Source organism: Mobula hypostoma, chromosome 11 (assembly GCF_963921235.1).
Source record: "Mobula hypostoma chromosome 11, sMobHyp1.1, whole genome shotgun sequence".
NCBI classification, from domain to species: Eukaryota; Metazoa; Chordata; class Chondrichthyes; order Myliobatiformes; family Myliobatidae; genus Mobula; species Mobula hypostoma.
This window is the reverse complement of record NC_086107.1, coordinates 74,520,455-74,547,409: the sequence shown is the minus strand read 5'-3', so window position 1 is coordinate 74,547,409 and position 26,955 is coordinate 74,520,455. Positions and strand designations below refer to the sequence as shown.

Here is a 26,955-nt window from a genome sequence, read left to right as displayed (position 1 = left end):
CTTTGTAAGTCTCCATCTCCGTCGCATCTGCTCTCAGGATGAGGCTTTTCATTCTAGGACGAGGGAGATGTCTTCCTTTTTTAAAGAAAGGGGCTTCCCTTCCTCCACTATCAACTCTGCTCTTAAACGCATCTCCCCCATTTCACATACACCTGCTCTCACTCCATCCTCCCACCACCCCACTAGGAATAGGGTTCCCCTGGTCCTCACCTACCACCCCACCAGCCTCCGGGTCCAACATATTATTCTCCGTAACTTCCGCCACCTCCAACGGGATCCCACCACTAAGCACATCTTTCCCTCCCCCCCTCCACTTTCCACAGGGGTCGCTCCCTACGCAACTCCCTTGTCCATTCGTCCCCCCCATCCCTCCCCACTGATCACTGATCTCCCTCCTGGCACTTATCCGTGTAAGCGGAACAAGTGCTACACATGCCCTTACACTTCCTCCCTTACCACCATTCAGGGCCCCAAACAGTCCTTCCAGGTGAGGCAACACTTCACCTGTGAATCGACTGGGGTGATATACTGCGTCCAGTGCTCCCGATGTGGCCTTTTATATATTGGCAAGACCCGACGCAGACTGGGAGACCGCTTTGCTGAACATCTACGCTCTGTCCGCCAGAGAAAGCAGGATCTCCCAGTGGCCACACATTTTAATTCCACATCCCATTCCCATTCTGACATGTCTATCCACGGCCTCCTCTACTGTAAAGATGAAGCCACACTCAGGTTGGAGGAACAACACCTTATATTCCGTCTGGGTAGCATCCAACCTGATGGCATGAACATCGACTTCTCTAACTTCCACTAAAGCCCCACCTCCCCCTTGTATCCCATCTGTTACTTATTTTTATGCACACATTCTTTCTCTCACTCTCCTTTTTCTCCCTCTGAATATACCTCTTGCCCATCCTCTGGGTCCCCCCCACCCTCCTTTGTCTTTCTTCCCGGACCTCCTGTCCCATGATCCTCTCGTATCCCCGTTTGCCTATCACCTGTCCAGCTCTTGGCTCTATCCCTCCCCCTCCTGTCTTCTCCTATCATTTTGGATCTCCCCCTCCCCCTCCCACTTTCAAAGTCCTTACTCACTCTTCCTTCAGTTAGTCCTGATGAAGGGTCTCGGCCTGAAACGTCGACTGCACCTCTTCCTACAGATGCTGCCTGGCCTGCTGCGTTCACCAGCAACTTTGATGTGTGTTGCTTTGTAAGTGTATCTGGTGCAAAGGGACTGCCTCTGTCCCTTCCCCAATACCTTTGACCTTGACCTCCCCAGTCTGGGTCTCTGAGCTAAACTCTAATACACTCTTCAGTATCAGTGACTGACATGCTCTCGTGTCTCTCCAGATCTGCACTGGAACTGGTTCTAACCCCTCCTTCACTGACACCAATCCGGCCGAGATAAACCTCTCGCGCCCTTCCTGAACTTTGGCAGACCTGTCCTTCCCCAGCGGTTCGTTTACCAGCTCGATACAGCCAGTCAAAATCGCCGTTTTTCCTTTTCCCGTCTCCTTCTTTGGGGCAAAGCACCTGGACGCAAAGTGTCCGGCTTTCCCACAATTATAACAGACGACCCCAGGAGACTTCCTGCCAGACTGCTCCCGGTCTACCTTATCCTTCTCACTAGTCCCCGGCTTACTTTCTGACTTTTCTGGTGGACTCTCCCCGCCGTCCTGACTACCCTTCTGGTAGCCTTTACTCGGGGAAAACTTCATTTTATGCGTCAACGCATACTCATCAGCTAACTTAGCAGTTGCGGCTAACGTGGCTGCCTCTTTCTCATCGAGGGTAGGGTCTCATACCCTCAGGGACACAACCTTTAAACTGCTCAATCAGGATCAGCTTCAGCAGTCTGTCATAATCCCCCTCTACCCCCTTTGAGGCGCACCAACGCTCACAATATGTCTGCATCTCACAGGCAAACTCTAAATATGTGCGGTCCCACTGCTTCCTCGCATTCCGGAACCTCTGCCGGTATGCCTCCGGAACCAACTCATAAATCCTGAGGATGGCCTCTTTCACCACCTCATACCTCTGGGCATCTTCCGCAGACAAAGCTGAGTAAGCTTGTTGGGCTTTCCCTTTCAGTACACTCTGAAGCAAAACAGCCCACTTATCCCTCGGCCAGTCCTGACTTGTAGCAACTTTTTCGAAATGGAGAAAGTACCGATCCATGTCGGTATCGTCAAATGGGGGAACCAGCCTAACCTCCTGGGTTGCCCGGAACCCTCCTGCTGTGCCCTTATCCTTAACTTCTCCAGCTCGAATTCCCTTTCCCTCTGTTTCTCCTCTCACTCCAACTGTCTCTCTCTCTCTCTCTCTCCTACCTTTCTAACTGTTTCTCTTTCTCCTGCCTTTCTAACTCTCTCTCTTCCTCCCGCCTTTCTAACTGCTTCTCTTCGTGTTCTAACTGCCGTACCCGGAACTCGTGCTCGAGTCTCAGTTTTTCAAGCTGCACCTGTACCGCGTCTCCAGCAGGTTTTTCAATAGACACCACCTCCAGCTCGCCTTGGGGAAACACACCTTTAGATACATAGTGCTCTACGATAGTTCTGTGTATCTCCCCTCTCCTCATTGTCGACTTCCCCTTAGCAAGATTCAACCGTTTGGCCACAGCTACCAATTCCGTTTTCCTGGCATCCTCTAATGCCTCCAAGGTCGGCGCCTTTATAAATTCCTCAGCCTCCATTTCTGCTGTTTGTCTTTTCTTTCTTTCGGGAATTTTAACCCAATCAATTTACTCCGTCCCAAATTTAGCGTTCAAAATCGCGGACGAGAACCCCACTTATGTTACGTACCCCGTAACTGGGTTGCCAAACCAGCAGAAATGGATCACTCAGTTGGAGTCTGGATTACTAGAACTAAGAAAGTTTTATTAAAGAAACAAGCAACACAGTACTCTAATCAAAAGGATAATAAATGCAACAGTTCAGCAATGATAAACACACATGTGCACAGAATTAAGATAACAGCATCAATCAAGCTCTATCGTTGTCTAGGGGTAAATGACCAGTTTCAAAGTGACACAAAGTTCAGTTCAATTTAGTTCAGTTCAGTTCGCAGTAATCGCTGCCGTGGGAGATGGACAGTGTGGGGGGAGGGGGGAAGGAGAGAGAGAGCAAAATGAATCAATATTCAAACGGCTTCCACACAGACCTTCGCAGTCAGCTTTCGGACGAGTCCTTTGTGATGTCATCTGAGGTCACCGACCGTGACCCCTCCGTTTCCAGATACGATCGTTTCTCTGCGGTGAACCTGGCACCCAGGCAAGGGTGGACACACACCAGGTTCCCGCCGATTGTGCCTTTCCACCCTGTGTGTCTATGGCTTGTCCCACGACCAGTCGTCCAAAACTTCCCACTGACTCGTGGGAGACACACCGCTTCCAGGGTCTCGTTAACTCGGGGTGTCGTGTGTGTCTTGCCTTAGCGAACCTGTCCCTTTTTATCCCCCTGCTGGGGTATTGCCTGTCCATCACTTCAAACAGTTCAGGGTTCAAAGGGGGAGCCGATCTTGACAACTCTCTCTCTCCCGTCCCTTCATTAACATCTCCAAATGCTGCTCCATTGTTTTCCTTATCTCTCTCTCTCCTGAAGACAGGTGGCACACCAACTGCTGATCCCACTGGTGCCAGCACAGGACAGCTAACATCTTAATCTATGTGTATTCTCGTCACATCGTACAGCTACAGATTGGCAGGTATGATATCGTGGCCATCACTGAGACCTGGCTAAAGGATGCATGTCTCTGGGAGCTGAATGTTCAAGGATACACGGTGTATCGGAAAGACAGGAAGGTAGGCAGAGGAGGAGGCGTGGCTTTATTGGTAAGAAATGATATTAAATCATTAGAAAGAGGTGATATAGGATCGTAAGGTGCAGTATCTTTATGGGTTGAGCTAAGAAATCGCAGGGGTAAAAGGACCCTGATGGCAGTTATTTACAGGCCTCCAAACAGCTGCAGTGATGTGGACTACAAATTACAACAGGAAATAGAAAAGACTTGTCAGAAGGGCAGTGTTATGATAATTGTGGGGGATTTTAACATGTGAGTGGGTTGGGAAAAGCAGATCGGCACTGGATCTCAAGAGAGAGAATTTGTAGAATGTCTGCGAGATGGCTTTTTAGAACAGCTTGTTGTTGAGCCCACTAGGGGATTGGCTGTACTGGATTGGGTATTGTGTAATGAACCAGAGGTTATTAGAGAGATTGAGGTGAAGGAACCCTTAGGAGGCAGTGATCATAACATGATTGAGTTCACTGTGAAATTTGAAAAAGAGAAGCCGAAATCTGATGTGTCGGTATTTCAGTGGAGTAAAGGAAATTACAGTGGCATGAGAGAGGAACTGGCCAAAGTTGACTGGAAAGGGACACTGGTGGGAAAGACGGCAGAGCAGCAGTGGCTGGAGTTTATGCGAGAAGTGAGGAAGGTGCAAGACAGGTTTATTCCAAAAAAGAAGAAATTTTCGAGTGGAAAAAGGATGCAACCGTGGTTGACAAGAGAAGTCAAAGCCAAAGTTAAAGCTAAGGAGAGGGCATACAAGGAAGCAAAAATTAGTGGGAAGACAGAGGATTGGGAAGTTTTGAAAAGCTTACAAAAGGAAACCAAGAAGGTCATTAAGAGGGAAAAGATTAACTATGAAAGGAAGCTAGCAAATAATATCAAAGAGGATACTAAAAGCTTTTTCAAGTATATAAAGAGTAAAAGACAGGTGAGAGTAGATATAGGACTGATAGAAAATGATGCTGGAGAAATTGTAATGGGAGATAAGGAGATGGCAGAGGAACTGAACGAGTATTTTGCATCAGTCTTCACTAAGGAAGACATCAGCAGTATACCAGACACTCAAGGGTGGCAGGGAAGAGAAGTGTGCTCAGTCACAATTACGACAGAGAAAATACTCAGGAAGCTGAATAGTCTAAAGGTAGATAACTCTCCCGGACCAGATGGAATGCACCCGCGTGTTCTGAAGGAAGTAGCTGTGGAGATTGCGGAGGCATTAGCGATGATCTTTCAAAAGTCGATAGATTCTGGCATGGTTCCGGAGGACTGGAAGATAGCAAATGTCACTCCGCTATTTAAGAAGGGGGCAAGGAAGCAAAAAGGAAATTATAGATCTGTTAGCTTGACATCGGTGGTTGGGAAGTTGTTGGAGTTGATTATCAAGGATGAGGTTACAGAGTACCTGGAGGCATATGACAAGATAGGCAGAACTCAGCATGGATTCCTTAAAGGAAAATCCTACCTGACAAACCTATTACAATTTTTTGAGGAAATTACCAGTAGGCTAGACAAGGGAGATGAAGTGGATGTTGTATATTTGGATTTTCAGAAGGCCTTTGACAAGGTGCCACACATGAGGCTACTTAACAAGATAAGAGCTCATGGAATTACGGGAAAGTTACATACGTGGATAGAGTGTTGGCTGATTGGCAGGAAACAGAGAGTGAGAATAAATGGATCCTATTCTGGTTGGCTGCCGGTTACCAGTGGTGTTCCACAGGGGTCCGTGTTGGGACTGCTTCTTTTTACATTGTACATCAACGATTTGGATTATGGAATAGATGGCTTTGTGGCCAAGTTTGCTGACGATACCAAGATAGGTGGAGGGGCCTGTAGTGCTGAGGAAACGGAGAGTCTGCAGAGAGACTTGGATAGATTGGAAGAATGGGCAGAGAAGTGGCAAATGAAGTACAATGTTGGAAAGTGTATGGTTATGCACTTTGGCAGAAGAAATAAACGGGCAGACTATTGTATAAATGGGGAAAGAACTCAAAGTTCGGAGATGCAACGGGACTTGGGAGTCCTCATACAGGATACCCTTAAAGTTAACCTCCAGGTTGAGTCAGTAGTGAAGAAGGCGAATGCAATGTTGGCATTCATTTCTAGAGGAATAGAGTATAGGAGCAGGGATGTGATGTTGAGGTTCTATAAGGCGCTGGTGAGACCTCACTTGGAGTACTGTGGGCAGTTTTGGTCTCCTTATTTAAGAAAGGATGTGCTGACGTTGGAGAGGGTACAGAGAAGATTCACTACAATGATTCCGGGAATGAGAGGGTTAACATATGAGGAACGTTTGTCCGCTCTTGAACTGTATTCCTTGGAGTTTAGAAGAATGAGGGGAGACCTCATAGAAACATTTCGAATGTTGAAAGGCATGGACAGAGTGGATGTGGCCATGATGGGGGAGTCTAGTACAAGAGGGCATGGCTTAAGGATTGAAGGGCGCCCATTCAGAACAGAAATGCGAAGAAATTTTTTTAGTCAGAGGGTGGTGAATCTATGGAATTTGTTGCCACGGGCAGCAGTGGAGGCCAAGTCATTGGGTGTATTTAAGGCAGAGATTGATAGGTATCTGAGTAGCCAGGGCATCAAAGGTTATGGTGAGAAGGTGGGGGAGTGGGACTAAATGGGAGAACGGATCAGCTCATGATAAAATGGCAGAGCAGACTCGATGGGCCGAATGGCCTACTTCTGCTCCTTTGTCTTACGGTCTTATTAACTTAATTAACAGTTTGACCTAAACAATTCTGCCTAATTAACTGGCAATAACTGGCAGTTGAGCAGGTTCTGGGTAGGTGCCTCTTGCTGGTATTGTCATTGCATTTGTGATGGTTAAGGACAGGCTGAAGGAGAATTAGACAGATTGGATTTGTCCTGACTTTGGTGAAGACTAAGCAATATTCCACACTGTCCAGTAGATGCCAGTGTTGTTTGCCAGGTTCTGGGTAGGTGCCTCTTGCTGGTATTTGTGATGGTTGAGGATAGGCTGTAGGAAAATTAGACAGATTGCATTTGTCCTGACTTTGGTGAGGCCTAAGCAATATTCCATATTGTCCAGTAGATGCCAGTGTTGTTTGCAAGTAACATCAAAAGTAGCTGGAGGAGACAACTTAGTCCTTCAAACCCACTCTACCACTGGTCAAGGTCACAGCACCAGATTTTATCATCTATGGCAAACAACAGGAATTCTGCAGATGCTGGAAATTCAAGCAACACACATCAAAGTTGCTGGTGAACGCAGCAGGCCAGGCAGCATCTATAGGAAGAGGCGCAGTCGACGTTTCAGGCCGAGATCAGGACTAACTGAAGGAAGGGTCTCGGCCTGAAACGTCGACTGCGCCTCTTCCTATAGATGCTGCTTGGCCTGCTGCGTTCACCAGCAACTTTGTTGTGTGTTGCTTTATTATCTATGGTCTCTTTTCAGAGTCAGAAAGCGTAGGAATCGCTCTGCTCCGCCCCCGGCCTAGCCATCCATTTTGGATGAACGCAGTGACTGAGTCTCCACGGGATAACTACATTAAATAGTTTTCCATCCTCCCTGGTCTCGGGCTCTTCAGCCTGGGAAAACGCCCACTCTGCACCCCAGCATGCTTTGTAAAGAATTTTGTGTGTTTCAGTGAAATCACCACTCATCCTTTTAAATGCTACAAAATACACTAAGATTGCAGTGCGACGACTTGGCTGGGGTGCAGCTAGATCTGGAGCACGGTGAGGGTGAAGTAGACCAAGTTCTTCCATTCGTGTACAAGGCTTCAGGGGAGTGTGAATCTGAGCCAGTGGGCAGGAACATGGCAAGTATAATGTCACGTTGAAATATATGAAGTTATTTGCTTTGGTTCAAATTTTAATGGTCAGAAACCAGATAATGTTTATGTTCAAAGGTTGATGTCCTTGTACATAAACAACTGAAGGTTAATGTGCAGAGGCAGCAAACAATCGGGAAAGTATGGAGCAACATACAAAGGCACTGGAAGAACGCAGTGGGTCAGGCAGAAACTGAAGAAAAATCAGCTGTCAACATTTCAGGTCAAGACCTTTCATCCAGACCCAGTCTAGGTGCCTGTCCAACCCACCAAGTTCCTCCAGCATCTTTGTATTGCTCAAGATTTTCACCATCTCAGTATCTTGTGTCTCCAATAATGAAAGTGTTTCTATTACAGTAGGATTTGTGCACAGACGATGGACGTCTTTCCAATATTACACAGGGCCTTTGATATGACAACATCTGGAGCATTAATTACACTTTGGTTTCCCAATTCACAATGCAAGAAACCCAAGGACTAGTAAAAGATGATCATGGAGGGAGAGTGGAGGCAGATATAGAGGGAGTACAACAAAAAATAGTTCTAAGTGTACTGCATTACCACATGAAGAGAGGTTACATAGATTAGGCCTGCATTAGCAAGGAAGCCCATTGAAACTTACAAAAGCACTCCATGTGGTTCAACAGGCAGAATGTTTCCCGTGGCTGAGGAACCCAGAACGAGGAGGCACATTCTAAACAGAAGTGGCACTTCACACTGAGATGAGGAGAAATTTCTTCAGTGAACTTCCTTCACTTGAGGAGACGGTGATCTTTTTATATTGAGAAGGAAATGAGAGATACTGCAATAACTCTATAAATGGCTGCCCCAGCAAGAGCAGTGATTGGGCCAGTTACTTGTCACCCAGATGATAGGCTGAGCTCTGTGGACTGCCTTCCCCGTGTGCACGAGCAGCATAGCGATGATTAGATCTCAGAATGAGGCGCTAAATCACTGGGTGATATCTTGTGTTTATTTTCTCTTGGCAGATACATTTAAGATCAATTAGTAGACAGACCTTCCTAGTGTGGTCAGGAAATACATTCAGAAAAAGTTCTCACTCTTCCGACATCCACTGTGCTCAAACTGCCCTTTATTTCCCAGAGAAAATGATAAAATATGGGTACCCAGGCCCAGAGCTCATTCGACAGCCCACAGCCCCCAACTGGGAACTGGCTTGAATCACCCAGCATCCGCGGAGGGAGAAACTTCAGAGTATCACCTCAGAACTCAGTAACTCAGCATCTCTCCACAGATGCTGCCTGACCCATTTAGCATCTCCAGCGTTCCCTGCTTTTTATCAATAAAGAGACGCTCCCACAGGTCTCAGGTCTGCTACCCGAACAACCTGTTGATTATAAATACCACTCTGTTTGTTCCAGAAGCTGTGTGCAGCTCACTCAGGCACCTGGTTAGATAAACAGCAAATAGCACAGGAGGGAACAGAAGGCTCCAACCAGGCACGGATTAATAAAGTCAAGTGCTTAACTGTAGTGATTCTTCACTCTAAAGATAAAATGAGCAGAGGGAGGAGGCAAAAACAAAACTGAGAAGAAGTGGGGGGAGTCTGCAGGAGGCATTGATCAGGAATACACCAGCACTGCGTAGTTGGCTGGGTAGAGTCCCGCTTGTCCACTGTTGAGCTGACCTTTGCACCAGCCTTGCTCATCCTCTTCACCAATCTTCAGGAATTCTTCACCTGTTGGAAGACACAGGGAGGGAGATGGATAACTAGGCAGGTGCTGGCGACAGGATCTATGCTTTGTGACGAGGGTGCGAATGGGGCTGCTGTTAAATGAAGAGAAAAGTCAGGGACAAACTTGGCCACCTTCAACACCACCATAATGTCTTACTATCAACCTGCACCAAGCAGTGCCTTCTTGTCGTTTTCCTTGGCTCGGCTTTCCCCAGACACTAACACAACCCTCGTACTATGTTAGGGTTATCTACCACCCCACAAAGAGTTCTATTTATTTAGCTACTGGCCCTCAGAAGCTGCTGCTCAGGGTGAAGTCAGTGCAATGTAAATGCAGGCAACACCATGCCATATGACAGACTGCTTCCTGCATTGCTATGGTGTCCTGGTAAGGACACAAAGTCTTGCCACTGTGAGGCACAGCTGTTCAGGTTTCAGATAACTAACGGTGCAGCTTCAGTCTGGAAGTTAGAGATGCAACTCAGGTGGAAACAGAATTCGAAGCTGGCTGTGTACCCGTAACCATGCAGGGGTTAAGGCTGACAGGATAGCTGAAGGTTAATGGGCCTACACCAGAACAAAAACATCACGTCATTTTACAACACAGCATGCAAATGCATCTATTCTACACTACATGCCTGGCAAATCCTATTCCACGTCCCCAAGGCCCCAAGGCCTCAGAGAAGATAGAAAGGTCAAGTCTTGGGCCACGTGACCATCACTGTACTAAAACCTCCCATAGTCCCAACTCACCATCCAGGACAGGCCAACCAGAGAAGGGGGCATACTGGATCTTGTACTAGGAAATTAACCTGGTCAGGTGACAGATCTCTGGGGGGTGGGAGTAAGCATTTCATAGACAGAGATCACGCCTCCCTGACCTTTACTCTCATCTTGGTCAAAGATAGGAGCAGACGCTATGGAAAAGTTTTTGTGAACCTCCTTTGAACCCTCTCCAGTTTCAGCACATCCTTTCTAAGGTGAGGAGCCCAAACCTGTTCACAATACTCCAAGTGAGGCCTCACCAGTGCTTTATAAAACTTCAACATTACATCCTCGCTTTTATATTCGAGCCCTCTTGAAATGAATGGTGACATTGCATTTGCCTTCCTCACCACAGACTCAATCTGCAAATTAACCTTTAGGGAATCCTGCACAAGGACTCCCAAGTCCCCTTGCACCTCAGTTCTTTTTCGTATTTTCTCTCCATTTAGAAAATAGTCAACCTTTTCATTTCTTCTACCAAAGTGCATGACCATACACTTTCCGACACTGTATTCCATCTGCCATTTCTTTGCCCATTCTCCTAATTTCTCCAAATCCTTCTGTAGCCTATTTCCTCAAAATTACTGCCCCTCCACTTGTTCATATCATCTGCAAACTTTGCAAAAAGCTATAAATTCCATCATTGACATATAACAAAAAGACTCTGTCCCAACACAGTCCCCTTTGGAACCCCATGGTCACCAGCAGACAGCCAGAAAAGGCTCCCTTTATTCCCACTCTTTGCCTCAATCAGCCAGTCAGCCAATGCTAGTATCTCTCCTGTAATACCATGGTTGTTCAGCAGCCTCACGTGTGGCGCCTTGTTAAAGGCCTTCTGGAAAATCAGAACATCAACCAATTTTCCTTTGTTTATCTTGTTTATTTCTTCAAAGAATTCCATCAGATTTGTCAGGCAAGATTTTCCCTGAGGAAACCATGCTGACTATGGCCTATTTTATCATGTGCCTCCAATAACCCCGAGGCCTTGTCCTTAATAATTGATTCCAACTTCTTCCTAATGACCAAGGTCAGTCTAACTGACCAATAGTTTCCTTTCTTTTGCCTCTCTCCCTTCTTGAAGAGTGGAGTGACATTTGCAGAATGAATACTTCTCTTCAGTATTGGCCAGTAGGAGGGACCTTGTCATTTGTGAGGACAGCACTGGAATATACTGATGTTAACAAAGAGGAAAAGATTAGGGTAAACAAGTCCCTGGGATCAGATGGGATATACTCCAGGTTACTACAGAAAGGAAGGAAAAAGATTGCTGTGCCTTTGCAATGGTCTTTGCATCCTCACTGGATACACAAGTAGTGGCAGAAGATTGGAGGGTGGCAAATTTTATTTGTTTTGCTCAAGAAAGATAATAATAATTCAGGGAATCATAGACCAGTGAGTCTTACATCAGTGAAGGACAAACTTTTGGAGATCATTGTTACAGACAGGATTTGAGTATTTGGAGAAGCATGATCTGATTGAGCGATAGTCAACATGGCTTTGTGAGGGTAAGCCCTACTGAATCTTTCATGGAAATAGCAAAACAAATTGATAAAGGTGGGGCAGTGGATGCAGTGTATATGGATTTTAGTTACGCATTTGATAATGTTTCCCATGGTAAGCTTAATTAGATCATGGGATCTCGGGAATCTCGGTGGCTTGGATCCAAAATTGGCTTTCCCATAGAAGGCAGAAGGTGATAGATGGAGTGTATTCTGCCTGGAGGTTGCTGACCAATGATGTTCTGCAAGGATCCCTGGTCTTTGTGATATCTATAAGAGACTTGGATAAGGAAGTGGAAGGGTGAGGTAGTGAAACTTGCAGATGACACAAAGGTTGGTGGTGTCGTGGTTAGAGCAGAAGACGGCTGTCGTAGGTTACAATGAACTTTAATACGATGCAGAGATGGGCTGAGAAGTGGCAAATGGAATTCAATCCAGAAAAGTGTGAAGTGATTCACTTTGGAAGGGTGAACTTGAAAACTGAAAACAGGGTTAAAGGCAGGATTATCAGCAGTTGGAGAAACAGAGGGGCTTTGGGGTCCACAACAATAGATTCCTCAAAAGTTTCTGCACACGTTGACAGGGTGGTTAGGAAGGTACATGTTGTATTGGCCTTCATTAGTTGGGGGATTGAGTTCAAGAGCAGCAAAGTAATTTTGCAACTCTATAAAACTCTTGTCAGACCACACTCAGAATATTGTGTTCAGTTCTGGTCGCCTTATTATAGGAATGATGTGGAAGTTTTAGAGAGGCTGCAGAGGAGCTGCCTGGATTAGAGAGCATTTCTTATGAGGAAAGAACACAAGAGCAGGGATGTGATGGTGAGGCTTTATAAAGCACTGGTGAAGCCTCACCTTGAGTATTGTGAACAGTTTTGGGCCCCTCATCTTAGAAAAGATGTGCTGTCATTGGAGAGGGTTCAATGGAGGTTCACAAGGATGATTCCAAGAATGAAAGCGTTATCATACGAGGAATGTTTGATGGCTCTGGGTCTGTACTTGCTGGGATTTAGAAGGATGAGGGGGAATCTCATTGAAACCTTTTGAACATTGAAAGGCCTAGACAGAGTAGATGTGGAAAGGCTGTTTCCCATAGTGGGGGAGTCTAGGACAAGACAGCACAGCTTTGGGATCACAAACAAGAGAAAATGTGCAGATGCTGGAAATCCAAGCCACACATACAAACTGTTGGAGGAATTCAGCAGGCCAGGCAGCATCTATGGAAAAGAGTACAGTCGACGTTTAGGCCAAGACCCTTCAGCAGGACTGGAGAAAAAAAAGACAAGGAGTAGGTTTATAGGGTGGGGGGGGTGGAAGGTTGAGAGAAACACCAGGTGATAGGTGAAACATGGAGGGGAGGAGGAATGTCTTCAGCCAGAGGGTGGTGAAATTGTGGAATTTGTTACCGCAGGCAGCTGTGGAGGCCAAGTCACTGGGTGTATTTAAGGCAGAGACCGATAGGTTCTTGATTGAACACGGTATCAAGGGTTACGGGGAGAAGGCCGGGAGTGGGGTTGAGGAGGAAAAATAAAGGATCAGTCATGATTGAATGGCAGACCACACTCAACGGGCCAAATGGTCTCATTGTGCTTCTATGTCTTACGGTCTAAGCTATGTTTCTCTCTCTGGACAGTTTCTCAGAGTATTCTGTGGAGTGAAACAGGATGAGAGGTGACTTGATCAAAGCATACAAGTTAAGAGGCATAGATACAGAGGACAGGCAGTGCCTTTATCCCACAGCGGAAATGGAATATGAGAGGGCACAAGTTAAGGGTCACTGGAGGAAAATATAAGGGCGGGGGGAAATGTCAGATGGATTTAAAAAAATATTTTATTTATTTTTACACAGTAGTGGGAGCATGGAACACACTGCGGGGGGGAGGGTGGAGCTATATTAGGGACATTTAAGATATTCTTAGGTACTCACATGCATGGAGGGCTACGCGGGAGAGAAGCGTTTGATCTTGGAGTCGGCTGAAAGGCCCGTGCTGTGATGTTCTGCTCCACGTTCTAGTTTCTCCTCCTTACCGTCAGCAGGGAGAAGATACAGGAGCTGAAGCCCCAGAATGAACAATTCAGGAATAGCTTCGTCACCCAATTCCTGACCGGTCCATGAACACCACCTCACTGTTCACCTTTTGTATTATTTATTATTTAGTGATTTTATGCCTTTGCGCTGATTTGTTGCCACAATACAACACGTTTCATTCATCAAAGTCGGATGCTGACACGGGTGGAGATGCAGCCCGGGACTGGCTCCCCAGACCAGAGTGAACGTCGACCAGTAGAGAGCCATTTACATTCTCCCCACATGGAACTGCTCACCTGCACACTAGGGTCAGGTTACAGAAGCCAATTAACCCACTGACTCACATGTCGCTGGGCTGTGGGCGGAATCCACCTCGAGGTCAGGATTGAACTGGGATTTCTGATGCTGAGTCAGTAATCAGTCTCTCTCTACAGGAGTCAGGCTTACAGCAAATCACAGACCCTGTCTCCTGAAGTGAGAGACTTCTCCTGACACCTCAAGCCTTTTCCATGACCTACAAGGCACGAATCAGGAATGTGAGTGAATATTCTCTACTGATCTTCACCAACACTCTGCACTGTTCAGGACAAAGGAGTTCACCTGCCCGGATTCACTCAACCCAAGCAAGGCTGCAGGACCAGATGGTGTCAGTACCAGGGTGCTCAAAGCCTGTGCCCCTCAGCTATGTGGAGTGCTTCGCCATGTATTCAACCTGAGCCTGAGGCTCCGGAGGGTTCCTGTACTGTCGAAGATGTCTTGCCTCGTCCCTGTGCCGAGGACGCCACGCCCCAGCGGCCTCAATAACTACAGACCAGTGGCATTGACCTCCCACATCATGAAGACCCTGGAAAGACTTGTTCTGGAGCTGCTCCGGCTATGGTCAGGCCACACTTAGATCCCCTCCAGTTCACCTACCAGCCCCGACTAGGAGTTGAGGATGCCATCGTCTACCTGCTGAACCATGTCTACGCCCACCTGGACAAGCCAGCGAGCACTGTGAGGGTCATGTTTTTTGACTTCTCCAGTGCGTTCAACACCATCCGCCCTGCTCTGCTGGTGGAGAAGCTGACAGCGATGCAGGTGGATGCTTCCCTGGTATCATGGATTCTTGATTACCTGACTGGCAGACCACAGTACGTATGCTTGCAACACTGTGTGTCCGACAGAGTGATCAGCAGCACTGGGGCTACACAGGGGACTGTCTTGTCTCCCTTTCTCTTCACCATTTACACCTCGGACTTCAACTACTGCACAGAGTCTTGTCATCTTCAGAAGTTTTCAGATGACTCTGCCATAGTTGGATGCATCAGCAAGGGAGATGAGGCTGAGTACAGGGCTACAGTAGGAAACTTTGTCACATGGTGTGAGTGGAATTATCTGCAGCTTAATGTGAAAAAGACTAAGGAGCTGGTGGTAGACCTGAGGAGAGCTAAGGTACCGGTGACCCCTGTTTCCATCCAGGGGGTCAGTGTGGACATGGTGGAGGATTACAAATACCTGGGGATACAAATTGACAATAAACTGGACTGGTCAAAGAACACTGAGGCTGTCTACAAGAAGGGTCAGAGCCGTCTCTATTTCCTGAGGAGACTGAGGTCCTTTAACATCTGCTGGACGATGCTGAGGATGTTCTACGAGTCTGTGGTGGCCAGTGCTATCATGTTTGCTGTTGTGTGCTGGGGCAGCAGGCTGAGGGTGGCAGACACCAACAGAATCAACAAACTCATTCAAAAGGCCAGTGATGTTGTGGGGATGGAACTGGACTCTCTGACGGTGGTGTCTGAAAAGAGGATGCTGTCCAAGTTGCATGCCATCTTGGACAATGTCTCCCATCCACTACATAATGTACTGGGTGGGCACAGGAGTACATTCAGCCAGAGACTCATTCCTCCAAGATGCAGCACAGAGCGTCATAGGAAGTCATTCCTGCCTGTGGCCATCAAACTTTACAACTCCTCCCTTGGAGGGTCAGACACCCTGTGCCGATAGGCTGCTCCTGGATTTATTTCATAATTTACTGGCATAATTTACATATTACTATTTAACTACTTATGGTTCTATTACTATTTATTATTTATGGTGCAACTGTAACGAAAACCAATTTCCCCCTGGGATCAATAAAGTATGACTATGACTATGAATCCCAGCCACGTGGATATATATTTACTTATGGAGATACAGCGTGGAATAGGCCCAACAATCCCCAATTTAACCCTCGCCTAATCACGGGACAATTTACAATGACCAATTAACCTGCCAACTGGCTGGTCTTTGGACTGTGGGAGGACACCCACGCAGTCACGGGGAGAACATACAAACTCCTTATGAGCAGTGGTGGGAATTGAACCCTGGTCGCTGGTACTGTAAAGCGTTGTGCTAACCACTATGCTACCGTGCCACCCCAAAATCGCACCACCACTGGTGCACATAGACCGTAGTCACTCTGCCAGCACCCCCAGTCTAACTCAGCTCAACCTCCACATCTCTTAACACTGCACACAACCTGGTTGGCACAGAGCAGATGGGCTGAAGGGCCTGTTTCTGTGGGGTATACCTCTCTACCAAAGAGTCTGGGGAATGAACTGGGTGGGATATTAAAGAGTCAGGGGATGGGGGAAACAGGGTAGGATTGGACTGGTGGGATATTAAAGCTCCTTGGGATTAAACTGGTGGGACGTTGAAGGGTCCACAGAGTGTGGGATTAGACTGGGAGGGATACTGAGGGTACAGGGAGTGAGTAGAGAGGGGTTTGTCCAGGGGAGTGAGCAGAGGGGAGTTTGTCCGGATGGGATACGGAGGGTACAGGGAGAGAGCAGAGAGGGGTTTGTCCAGGGGAGTGAGCAGAGAGGGGTTTGTCTGGATGGGATACGGAGGGTACAGGGAGAGAGCAGAGAGGGGTTTGTCTGGGGGAGTGAGCAGAGAGAGGTTTGTCCGGATGGTACAGGGAGGGGTTTGTCCGGAGGGTACAGGGAGAGAGCAGAGAGGGGTTTGTCCAGGGGAGAGAGCAGAGAGGGGTTTGTCCAGATGGTACAGGGAGGGGTTTGTCTGGATGGGATATGGAGGATACAGGGAGAGAGCAGAGAGGGGTTTGTCTGAGGGAGAGAGAGAGAGAAGAGAGGGGTTTGCCCGGGGGAATGAGTAGAGAGGAGTTTGTCCGGATGGGATACGGAGGGTACAGGGAGAGAGCAGAGAGGGGTTTGTCCGGGGGAGAGAGCAGAGAGGGGTTTGCCTGGGGGAATGAGCAGAGAGGGGTTTGACTGGATGGGATACAGAGGGTACAGGGAGTGTGCAGAGAGGGGTTTGTCCAGGAGAGAGAGAAGAGAGGGGTTTGCCCGGGGGAATGAGCAGAGAGGGTTTGTCTGGATGGGATACCGAGGGTACAGGGAGTGAGCAGAGAGGGGTTTGTCTGGATGGGATACGGAGGGTACAGGGAGTGAGCAGAGAGGGGTTTGTCCAGGGGAGAGAGCAGAGAGGGGTTTGTCCAGGGGAGAGAGCAGAGAGGGGTTTGTCCAGGGGAAGTGTGCAGAGAGGGGTTTGTCCGGGGGAGAGAGCAGAGAGGGGTTTGTCCGGGGGAGAGAGCAGAGAGGGGTTTGTCCGGGAGAGAGAGCAGAGAGGGGTTTGTCCGGAGGAGAGAGCAGAGAGGGGTTTGACTGGATGGGATACAGAGGGTACAGGGAGTGTGCAGAGAGGGGTTTGTCCAGGAGAGAGAGAAGAGAGGGGTTTGCCCGGGGGAATGAGCAGAGAGGGTTTGTCTGGATGGGATACCGAGGGTACAGGGAGTGAGCAGAGAGGGGTTTGTCCAGGGGAGAGAGCAGAGAGGGGTTTGTCCAGGGGAGAGAGCAGAGAGGGGTTTGTCCAGGGGAAGTGTGCAGAGAGGGGTTTGTCCGGGGGAGAGAGCAGAGAGGGGTTTGTCCGGGGGAGAGAGCAGAGAGGGGTTTGTCCGGGAGAGAGAGCAGAGAGGGGTTTGTCCGGGGGAGAGAGCAGAGAGGGGTTTGTGGGGATGGGATACAGAGGGTACAGGGAGTGAGCAGAGAGGGGTTTGTCAGGGAGAATGAGCAGAGAGGGGTTTGTTCGGGGGAGAGAGCAGAGAGGGGTTTGTCCGGGGGAGAGAGCAGAGAGGGGTTTGTCTGGATGGGATACGGAGGGTACAGGGAGTGAGCAGAGAGGGGTTTGTCCGGGGGAGAGAGCAGAGAAGGGTTTGTCCAGGGGAGAGAGCAGAGAGGAGTTTGTCCGGGGGAATGAGCAGAGAGGGGTTTGTCCGGGGGAGAGAGCAGAGAGGGGTTTGTCCGGGGGAATGAGCAGAGAGGGGTTTGTCCGGGGGAGAGAGCAGAGAGGGGTTTGTCCGGGGGAGAGAGCAGAGAGGGGTTTGTCCGGGGGAGAGAGCAGAGAGGGGTTTGTCCAGATGGGATATGGAGGGTACAGGGAGTGAGCAGAGAGGGGTTTGTCCGCGGGAGAGAGCAGAGAGGGGTTTGTCTGGATGGGATACGGAGGGTACAAGGAGTGAGCAGAGAGGGGTTTGTCCGGGAGAGAGAGCAGAGAGGGGTTTGTCCGGGGGAGAGAGCAGAGAGGGGTTTGTGGGGATGGGATACGGAGGGTACAGGGAGTGAGCAGAGAGGGGTTTGTCAGGGAGAATAGCAGAGAGGGGTTTGTCCGGGGGAGAGAGCAGAGAGGGGTTTGTCAGGGAGAATAGCAGAGAGGGGTTTGTCCGGGGGAGAGAGCAGAGAGGGGTTTGTCCAGGGGAATGAGCAGAGAGGGGTTTGTCCAGGGGAGTGTGCAGAGAGGGGTTTGTCCAGCTGGGATATGGAGGGTACAGGGAGTGAGCAGAGAGGGGTTTGTCCGCGGGAGAGAGCAGAGAGGGGTTTGTCCGGGGGAGAGAGCAGAGAGGGGTTTGTCCGGGGGAGAGAGCAGAGAGGGGTTTGTCCGGGGGAGAGAGCAGAGAGGGGTTTGTCCAGGGGAATGAGCAGAGAGGGGTTTGTCCAGGGGAATGAGCAGAGAGGGGTTTGTCCGGGGGAATGAGCAGAGAGGGGTTTGTCCGGGGGAGAGAGCAGAGAGGGGTTTGTCCGGGGGAATGAGCAGAGAGGGGTTTGTCCGGGGGAGAGAGCAGAGAGGGGTTTGTCCGGGGGAGAGAGCAGAGAGGGGTTTGTCCGGGGGAGAGAGCAGAGAGGGGTTTGTCCGGGGGAGTGTGCAGAGAGGGGTTTGTCCAGCTGGGATATGGAGGGTACAGGGAGTGAGCAGAGAGGGGTTTGTCCGGGGGAGTGTGCAGAGAGGGGTTTGTCCAGCTGGGATATGGAGGGTACAGGGAGTGAGCAGAGAGGGGTTTGTCCGCGGGAGAGAGCAGAGAGGGGTTTGTCCGCGGGAGAGAGCAGAGAGGGGTTTGTCCGGGGGAGAGAGCAGAGAGGGGTTTGTCCAGGGGAGTGAGCAGAGAGGAACAGTGTCAGTGTATTAAAAGACTCTGTAGACTGTGTCTCAGAGTATGCCCAGCCAGGTTACATTCTGCTGTGTGAGGTGCTGCTACCATTAACAATGAGGTGCACAGTGTAAAGGATGTTGTGATTTGTGGGAGGGTGAGAGAGAGGTGGTGATTTGTGGGAGGGTGAGAGAGAGCTGGTGAATTGTGGGAGGGTGAGAGACAGCTGGTGAATTGTGGGAGGGTGGGAGAGAGCTGGTGAATTGTGGGAGGGTGGGAGAGAGCTGGTGAATTGTGGGAGGGTGGGAGAGAGCTGGTGATTTGTGGGAGGGTGAGAGAGAGGTGGTGATTTGTGGGAGGGTGAGAGAGAGGTGGTGATTTGTGGGAGGGTGAGAGAGAGGTGGTGATTTGTGGGAGGGTGGGAGAGAGCTGGTGATTTGTGGGAGGGTGGGAGAGAGCTGGTGATTTGTGGGAGGGTGGGAGAGAGCTGGTGATTTGTGGGAGGGTGGGAGAGAGGTGGTGATTTGTGGGAGGGTGAGAGAGAGGTGGTGATTTGTGGGAGGGTGGGAGAGAGCTGGTGATTTGTGGGAGGGTGGGAGAGAGCTGGTGATTTGTGGGAGGGTGGGAGAGAGCTGGTGAATTGTGGGAGGGTGAGAGAGAGCTGGTGATTTGTGGGAGGGTGGGAGAGAGCTGGTGATTTGTGGGAGGGTGGGAGAGAGGTGGTGATTTGTGGGAGGGTGGGAGAGAGCTGGTGATTTGTGGGAGGGTGGGAGAGAGCTGGTGAATTGTGGGAGGGTGGGAGAGAGCTGGTGATTTGTGGGAGGGTGGGAGAGAGGTGGTGATTTGTGGGAGGGTGGGAGAGAGCTGGTGATTTGTGGAGGTGCGTGGTGGGAGAGAGCTGGTGATTTGTGGGAGGGTGAGAGAGAGGTGGTGATTTGTGGGAGGGTGGGAGAGAGCTGGTGATTTGTGGGAGGGTGGGAGAGAGCTGGTGAATTGTGGGAGGGTGGGAGAGAGCTGGTGAATTGTGGGAGGGTGGGAGAGAGCTGGTGATTTGTGGGAGGGTGAGAGAGAGGTGGTGATTTGTGGGAGGGTGGGAGAGAGCTGGTGATTTGTGGGAGGGTGGGAGAGAGTTGGTGATTTGTGGGAGGGTGAGAGAGAGGTGGTGATTTGTGGGAGGGTGGGAGAGAGCTGGTGATTTGTGGGAGGGTGGGAGAGAGCTGGTGATTTGTGGGAGGGTGGGAGAGAGCTGGTGATTTGTGGGAGGGTGGGAGAGAGTTGGTGAATTGTGGGAGGGTGGGAGAGAGCTGGTGATTTGTGGGAGGGTGGGAGAGAGCTGGTGAATTGTGGGAGGGTGGGAGAGAGCTGGTGATTTGTGGGAGGGTGGGAGAGAGCTGGTGATTTGTGGGAGGGTGGGAGAGAGCTGGTGATTTGTGGGAGGGTGAGAGAGAGGTGGTGATTTGTGGGAGGGTGGGAGAGAGCTGGTGAATTGTGGGAGGGTGAGAGAGAGCTGGTGATTTGTGGGAGGGTGGGAGAGAGCTGGTGATTTGTGGGAGGGTGGGAGAGAGCTGGTGATTTGTGGGAGGGTGAGAGAGAGCTGGTGATTTGTGGGAGGGTGAGAGAGAGCTGGTGATTTGTGGGAGGGTGGGAGAGAGCTGGTGATTTGTGGGAGGGTGGGAGAGAGATGGTGATTTGTGGGAGGGTGGGAGAGAGCTGGTGATTTGTGGGAGGGTGGGAGAGAGCTGGTGATTTGTGGGAGGGTGGGAGAGAGTTGGTGAATTGTGGGAGGGTGGGAGAGAGCTGGTGATTTGTGGGAGGGTGGGAGAGAGCTGGTGATTTGTGGGAGGGTGGGAGAGAGCTGGTGATTTGTGGGAGGGTGGGAGAGAGCTGGTGATTTGTGGGAGGGTGGGAGAGAGCTGGTGATTTGTGGGAGGGTGGGAGAGAGCTGGTGAATTGTGGGAGGGTGGGAGAGAGCTGGTGATTTGTGGGAGGGTGAGAGAGAGCTGGTGATTTGTGGGAGGGTGAGAGAGAGCTGGTGATTTGTGGGAGGGTGGGAGAGAGCTGGTGATTGTGGGAGGGTGGGAGAGCTGGTGATTGTGAGAGAGCTGGGGTGGGAGGGTGGAGAGAGCTGGTGATTTGTGGGAGGGTGGAGAGAGCTGGTGATTTGTGGGAGGGTGGGAGAGAGCTGGTGATTTGTGGGAGGGTGGGAGAGAGCTGGTGATTTGTGGGAGGGTGGGAGAGAGCTGGTGATTTGTGGGAGGGTGGGAGAGAGCTGGTGATTTGTGGGAGGGTGGGAGAGAGCTGGTGATTTGTGGGAGGGTGGGAGAGAGCTGGTGATTTGTGGGAGGGTGGGAGAGAGCTGGTGATTTGTGGGAGGGTGGGAGAGAGCTGGTGAATTGTGGGAGGGTGGGAGAGAGCTGGTGATTTGTGGGAGGGTGGGAGAGAGCTGGTGATTTGTGGGAGGGTGGGAGAGAGCTGGTGATTTGTGGGAGGGTGGGAGAGAGCTGGTGATTTGTGGGAGGGTGGGAGAGAGCTGGTGAATTGTGGGAGGGTGGGAGAGAGCTGGTGATTTGTGGGAGGGTGGGAGAGAGCTGGTGATTTGTGGGAGGGTGGGAGAGAGGTGGTGATTTGTGGGAGGGTGGGAGAGAGCTGGTGAATTGTGGGAGGGTGGGAGAGAGCTGGTGAATTGTGGGAGGGTGGGAGAGAGCTGGTGATTTGTGGGAGGGTGGGAGAGAGCTGGTGAATTGTGGGAGGGTGGGAGAGAGCTGGTGATTTGTGGGAGGGTGGGAGAGAGCTGGTGATTTGTGGGAGGGTGGGAGAGAGCTGGTGATTTGTGGGAGGGTGGGAGAGAGCTGGTGATTTGTGGGAGGGTGGGAGAGAGCTGGTGATTTGTGGGAGGGTGGGAGAGAGCTGGTGATTTGTGGGAGGGTGGGAGAGAGCTGGTGATTTGTGGAGGTGCGTGGTGGGAGAGAGCTGGTGATTTGTGGGAGGGTGAGAGAGAGGTGGTGATTTGTGGGAGGGTGGGAGAGAGCTGGTGAATTGTGGGAGGGTGGGAGAGAGCTGGTGATTTGTGGGAGGGTGGGAGAGAGCTGGTGATTTGTGGGAGGGTGGGAGAGAGCTGGTGATTTGTGGGAGGGTGGAGAGAGCTGGTGATTTGTGGGAGGGTGGAGAGAGCTGGTGATTTGGGGAGGGTGAGGGTGGAGAGAGCTGGTGATTTGTGGGAGGGTGGAGAGAGCTGGTGATTTGTGGGAGGGTGGGAGAGAGCTGGTGATTTGTGGGAGGGTGGGAGAGAGCTGGTGATTTGTGGGAGGGTGGGAGAGAGCTGGTGATTGTGGGAGGGTGGGAGAGAGCTGGTGATTTGTGGGAGGGTGGGAGAGAGCTGGTGAATTGTGGGAGGGTGGGAGAGAGCTGGTGATTTGTGGGAGGGTGGGAGAGAGCTGGTGATTTGTGGGAGGGTGGGAGAGAGCTGGTGATTTGTGGGAGGGTGGGAGAGAGCTGGTGAATTGTGGGAGGGTGAGGAGAGCTGGTGAATTGTGGGAGGGTGGGAGAGAGCTGGTGATTTGTGGGAGGGTGGGAGAGAGTTGGTGAATTGTGGGAGGGTGGGAGAGAGCTGGTGATTTGTGGGAGGGTGGGAGAGAGCTGGTGATTTGTGGGAGGGTGGGAGAGAGTGGTGATTTGTGGGAGGGTGGGAGAGAGCTGGTGATTTGTGGGAGGGTGGGAGAGAGCTGGTGATTTGTGGGAGGGTGGGAGAGAGCTGGTGATTTGTGGGAGGGTGGGAGAGAGCTGGTGATTTGTGGGAGGGTGGGAGAGAGCTGGTGAATTGTGGGAGGGTGGGAGAGAGCTGGTGAATTGTGGGAGGGTGAGAGAGAGCTGGTGAATTGTGGGAGGGTGGGAGAGAGCTGGTGATTTGTGGGAGGGTGGGAGAGAGCTGGTGAATTGTGGGAGGGTGGGAGAGAGCTGGTGATTTGTGGGAGGGTGGGAGAGAGCTGGTGATTTGTGGGAGGGTGGGAGAGAGGTGGTGATTTGTGGGAGGGTGGGAGAGAGCTGGTGATTTGTGGGAGGGTGGGAGAGAGCTGGTGATTTGTGGGAGGGTGGGAGAGAGCTGGTGATTTGTGGGAGGGTGGGAGAGAGCTGGTGATTTGTGGGAGGGTGGGAGAGAGCTGGTGAATTGTGGGAGGGTGGGAGAGAGCTGGTGATTTGTGGGAGGGTGGGAGAGAGCTGGTGAATTGTGGGAGGGTGGGAGAGAGCTGGTGATTTGTGGGAGGGTGGGAGAGAGCTGGTGATTTGTGGGAGGGTGGGAGAGAGCTGGTGATTTGTGGGAGGGTGGGAGAGAGCTGGTGATTTGTGGGAGGGTGGGAGAGAGCTGGTGATTTGTGGGAGGGTGGGAGAGAGCTGGTGATTTGTGGGAGGGTGGGAGAGAGCTGGTGATTTGTGGGAGGGTGGGAGAGAGCTGGTGATTTGTGGAGGTGCGTGGTGGGAGAGAGCTGGTGATTTGTGGGAGGGTGAGAGAGAGGTGGTGATTTGCGGGAGGGTGGGAGAGAGCTGGTGAATTGCGGGAGGGTGGGAGAGAGCTGGTGATTTGTGGGAGGGTGGGAGAGAGCTGGTGATTTGTGGGAGGGTGGGAGAGAGCTGGTGATTTGTGGGAGGGTGGGAGAGAGCTGGTGAATTGTGGGAGGGTGAGAGAGAGCTGGTGATTTGTGGGAGGGTGGGAGAGAGCTGGTGATTTGTGGGAGGGTGGGAGAGAGGTGGTGATTTGTGGGAGGGTGGGAGAGAGCTGGTGATTTGTGGGAGGGTGGGAGAGAGGTGGTGATTTGTGGGAGGGTGGGAGAGAGCTGGTGATTTGTGGGAGGGTGGGAGAGAGCTGGTGATTTGTGGAGGGAGGGTGGGAGAGAGCTGGTGATTTGTGGGAGGGTGGGAGAGAGGTGGTGATTTGCGGGAGGGTGGGAGAGAGCTGGTGAATTGCGGGAGGGTGGGAGAGAGCTGGTGATTTGCGGGAGGGTGGGAGAGAGCTGGTGATTTGCGGGAGGGTGGGAGAGAGCTGGTGATTTGCGGGAGGGTGGGAGAGAGCTGGTGATTTGCGGGAGGGTGCGAGAGAGCTGGTGATTTGCGGGAGGGTGAGAGAGAGCTGGTGAATTGCGGGAGGGTGGGAGAGAGCTGGTGATTTGTGGGAGGGTGGGAGAGAGCTGGTGATTTGTGGGAGGGTGGGAGAGAGCTGGTGATTTGTGGGAGGGTGGGAGAGAGCTGGTGAATTGTGGGAGGGTGGGAGAGAGCTGGTGATTTGTGGGAGGGTGGGAGAGAGCTGGTGATTTGTGGGAGGGTGAGAGAGAGCTGGTGATTTGTGGGAGGGTGGGAGAGAGCTGGTGATTTGTGGGAGGGTGGGAGAGAGTTGGTGAATTGTGGGAGGGTGGGAGAGAGCTGGTGATTTGTGGGAGGGTGGGAGAGAGGTGGTGATTTGTGGGAGGGTGGGAGAGAGCTGGTGATTTGTGGGAGGGTGGGAGAGAGCTGGTGAATTGTGGGAGGGTGGGAGAGAGCTGGTGAATTGTGGGAGGGTGGGAGGGAGGTTGTTGTGGGAGGGTGGGAGAGAGCTGGTGAATTGTGGGAGGGTGGGAGAGAGCTGGTGATTTGTGGGAGGGTGGGAGAGAGCTGGTGATTTGTGGGAGGGTGGGAGAGAGCTGGTGATTTGTGGGAGGGTGGGAGAGAGCTGGTGATTTGTGGGAGGGTGGGAGAGAGCTGGTGATTTGTGGGAGGGTGGGAGAGAGGTGGTGATTTGTGGGAGGGTGGGAGAGAGCTGGTGAATTGTGGGAGGGTGGGAGAGAGTTGGTGATTTGTGGGAGGGTGGGAGAGAGCTGGTGATTTGTGGGAGGGTGGGAGAGAGGTGGTGATTTGTGGGAGGGTGGGAGAGAGCTGGTGATTTGTGGGAGGGTGGGAGAGAGGTGGTGATTTGTGGGAGGGTGGGAGAGAGCTGGTGATTTGTGGGAGGGTGGGAGAGAGCTGGTGATTTGTGGAGGTGCGTGGTGGGAGAGAGCTGGTGATTTGTGGGAGGGTGAGAGAGAGGTGGTGATTTGTGGGAGGGTGGGAGAGAGCTGGTGAATTGTGGGAGGGTGGGAGAGAGCTGGTGATTTGTGGGAGGGTGGGAGAGAGGTGGTGATTTGTGGGAGGGTGAGAGAGAGCTGGTGATTTGTGGGAGGGTGGGAGAGAGCTGGTGATTTGTGGGAGGGTGGGAGAGAGCTGGTGAATTGTGGGAGGGTGAGAGAGAGCTGGTGATTTGTGGGAGGGTGGGAGAGAGCTGGTGATTTGTGGGAGGGTGGGAGAGAGCTGGTGATTTTGGGAGGGTGTGGGAGGGTGGAGAGAGTGGTGGGAGGGTGGAGAGAGCTGGTGATTTGTGGGAGGGTGAGAGAGCTGGTGATTTGTGGGAGGGTGGGAGAGAGCTGGTGATTTGTGGGAGGGTGGGAGAGAGCTGGTGATTTGTGGGAGGGTGGGAGAGAGCTGGTGATTTGTGGGAGGGTGGGAGAGAGCTGGTGATTTGTGGGAGGGTGGGAGAGAGTTGGTGAATTGTGGGAGGGTGGGAGAGAGCTGGTGATTTGTGGGAGGGTGGGAGAGAGCTGGTGATTTGTGGGAGGGTGGGAGAGAGCTGGTGATTTGTGGGAGGGTGGGAGAGAGTTGGTGAATTGTGGGAGGGTGGGAGAGAGCTGGTGAATTGTGGGAGGGTGGGAGAGAGCTGGTGATTTGTGGGAGGGTGGGAGAGAGTTGGTGAATTGTGGGAGGGTGAGAGAGAGCTGGTGATTTGTGGGAGGGTGGGAGAGAGCTGGTGATTTGTGGGAGGGTGGGAGAGAGGTGGTGATTTGTGGGAGGGTGGGAGAGAGCTGGTGATTTGTGGGAGGGTGGGAGAGAGCTGGTGAATTGTGGGAGGGTGGGAGAGAGCTGGTGATTTGTGGGAGGGTGGGAGAGAGGTGGTGATTTGTGGGAGGGTGGGAGAGAGCTGGTGATTTGTGGGAGGGTGGGAGAGAGCTGGTGATTTGTGGAGGTGCGTGGTGGGAGAGAGCTGGTGATTTGTGGGAGGGTGGGAGAGAGCTGGTGATTTGTGGGAGGGTGGGAGAGAGTTGGTGAATTGTGGGAGGGTGAGAGAGAGCTGGTGATTTGTGGGAGGGTGGGAGAGAGTGGTGATTTGTGGGAGGGTGGGAGAGAGGTGGTGATTTGTGGGAGGGTGGGGAGAGCTGGTGATTTGTGGGAGGGTGAGAGAGAGGTGGTGATTTGTGGGAGGGTGGGAGAGAGCTGGTGAATTGTGGGAGGGTGGGAGAGAGCTGGTGATTGTGGGAGGGTGGGAGAGAGTGGGAGGGTGGGAGAGAGCTGGTGAATTGTGGGAGGGTGGGAGAGAGCTGGTGATTTGTGGGAGGGTGGGAGAGAGCTGGTGAATTGTGGGAGGGTGGGAGAGAGCTGGTGATTTGTGGGAGGGTGGGAGAGAGCTGGTGATTTGTGGGAGGGTGGGAGAGAGCTGGTGATTTGTGGGAGGGTGGGAGAGAGCTGGTGATTTGTGGGAGGGTGGGAGAGAGCTGGTGATTTGTGGGAGGGTGGGAGAGAGCTGGTGATTTGTGGGAGGGTGGGAGAGAGCTGGTGATTTGTGGGAGGGTGGGAGAGAGCTGGTGATTTGTGGGAGGGTGGGAGAGAGCTGGTGATTTGTGGGAGGGTGGGAGAGAGCTGGTGATTTGTGGGAGGGTGAGAGAGAGCTGGTGATTTCTGGGAGGGTGAGAGAGAGCTGGTGAATTGTGGGAGGGTGGGAGAGAGCTGGTGATTTGTGGGAGGGTGGGAGAGAGCTGGTGATTTGTGGGAGGGTGAGAGAGAGCTGGTGATTTGTGGGAGGGTGGGAGAGAGTTGGTGAATTGTGGGAGGGTGGGAGAGAGCTGGTGATTTGTGGGAGGGTGGGAGAGAGCTGGTGATTTGTGGGAGGGTGGGAGAGAGCTGGTGAATTGTGGGAGGGTG

At 51.5% G+C, this 26,955-nt stretch overlaps 1 protein-coding gene across 8 annotated transcripts in view; it reads right to left on the bottom strand.

Annotated features, from left to right (window-relative positions):
* Positions 1-7,171: 7,171 nt before the first annotated feature.
* Positions 7,172-26,955, bottom strand: part of pacsin3 (protein kinase C and casein kinase substrate in neurons 3) — a 122,254-nt gene continuing 102,470 nt past the window's right edge. For 6 of the 8 annotated variants that reach the window (XM_063062272.1, XM_063062276.1, XM_063062273.1 and 3 more), the window contains exon 10: positions 7,176-9,285. In XM_063062272.1, the coding sequence (XP_062918342.1) occupies positions 9,170-9,285 (116 nt within the window). In that variant the 3' untranslated portion in view covers positions 7,176-9,169. Of the gene's footprint in view, positions 9,286-26,955 lie in introns of all 8 variants that reach the window. The other 2 variants (XM_063062279.1, XM_063062278.1) reach the window with 1 other exon arrangement.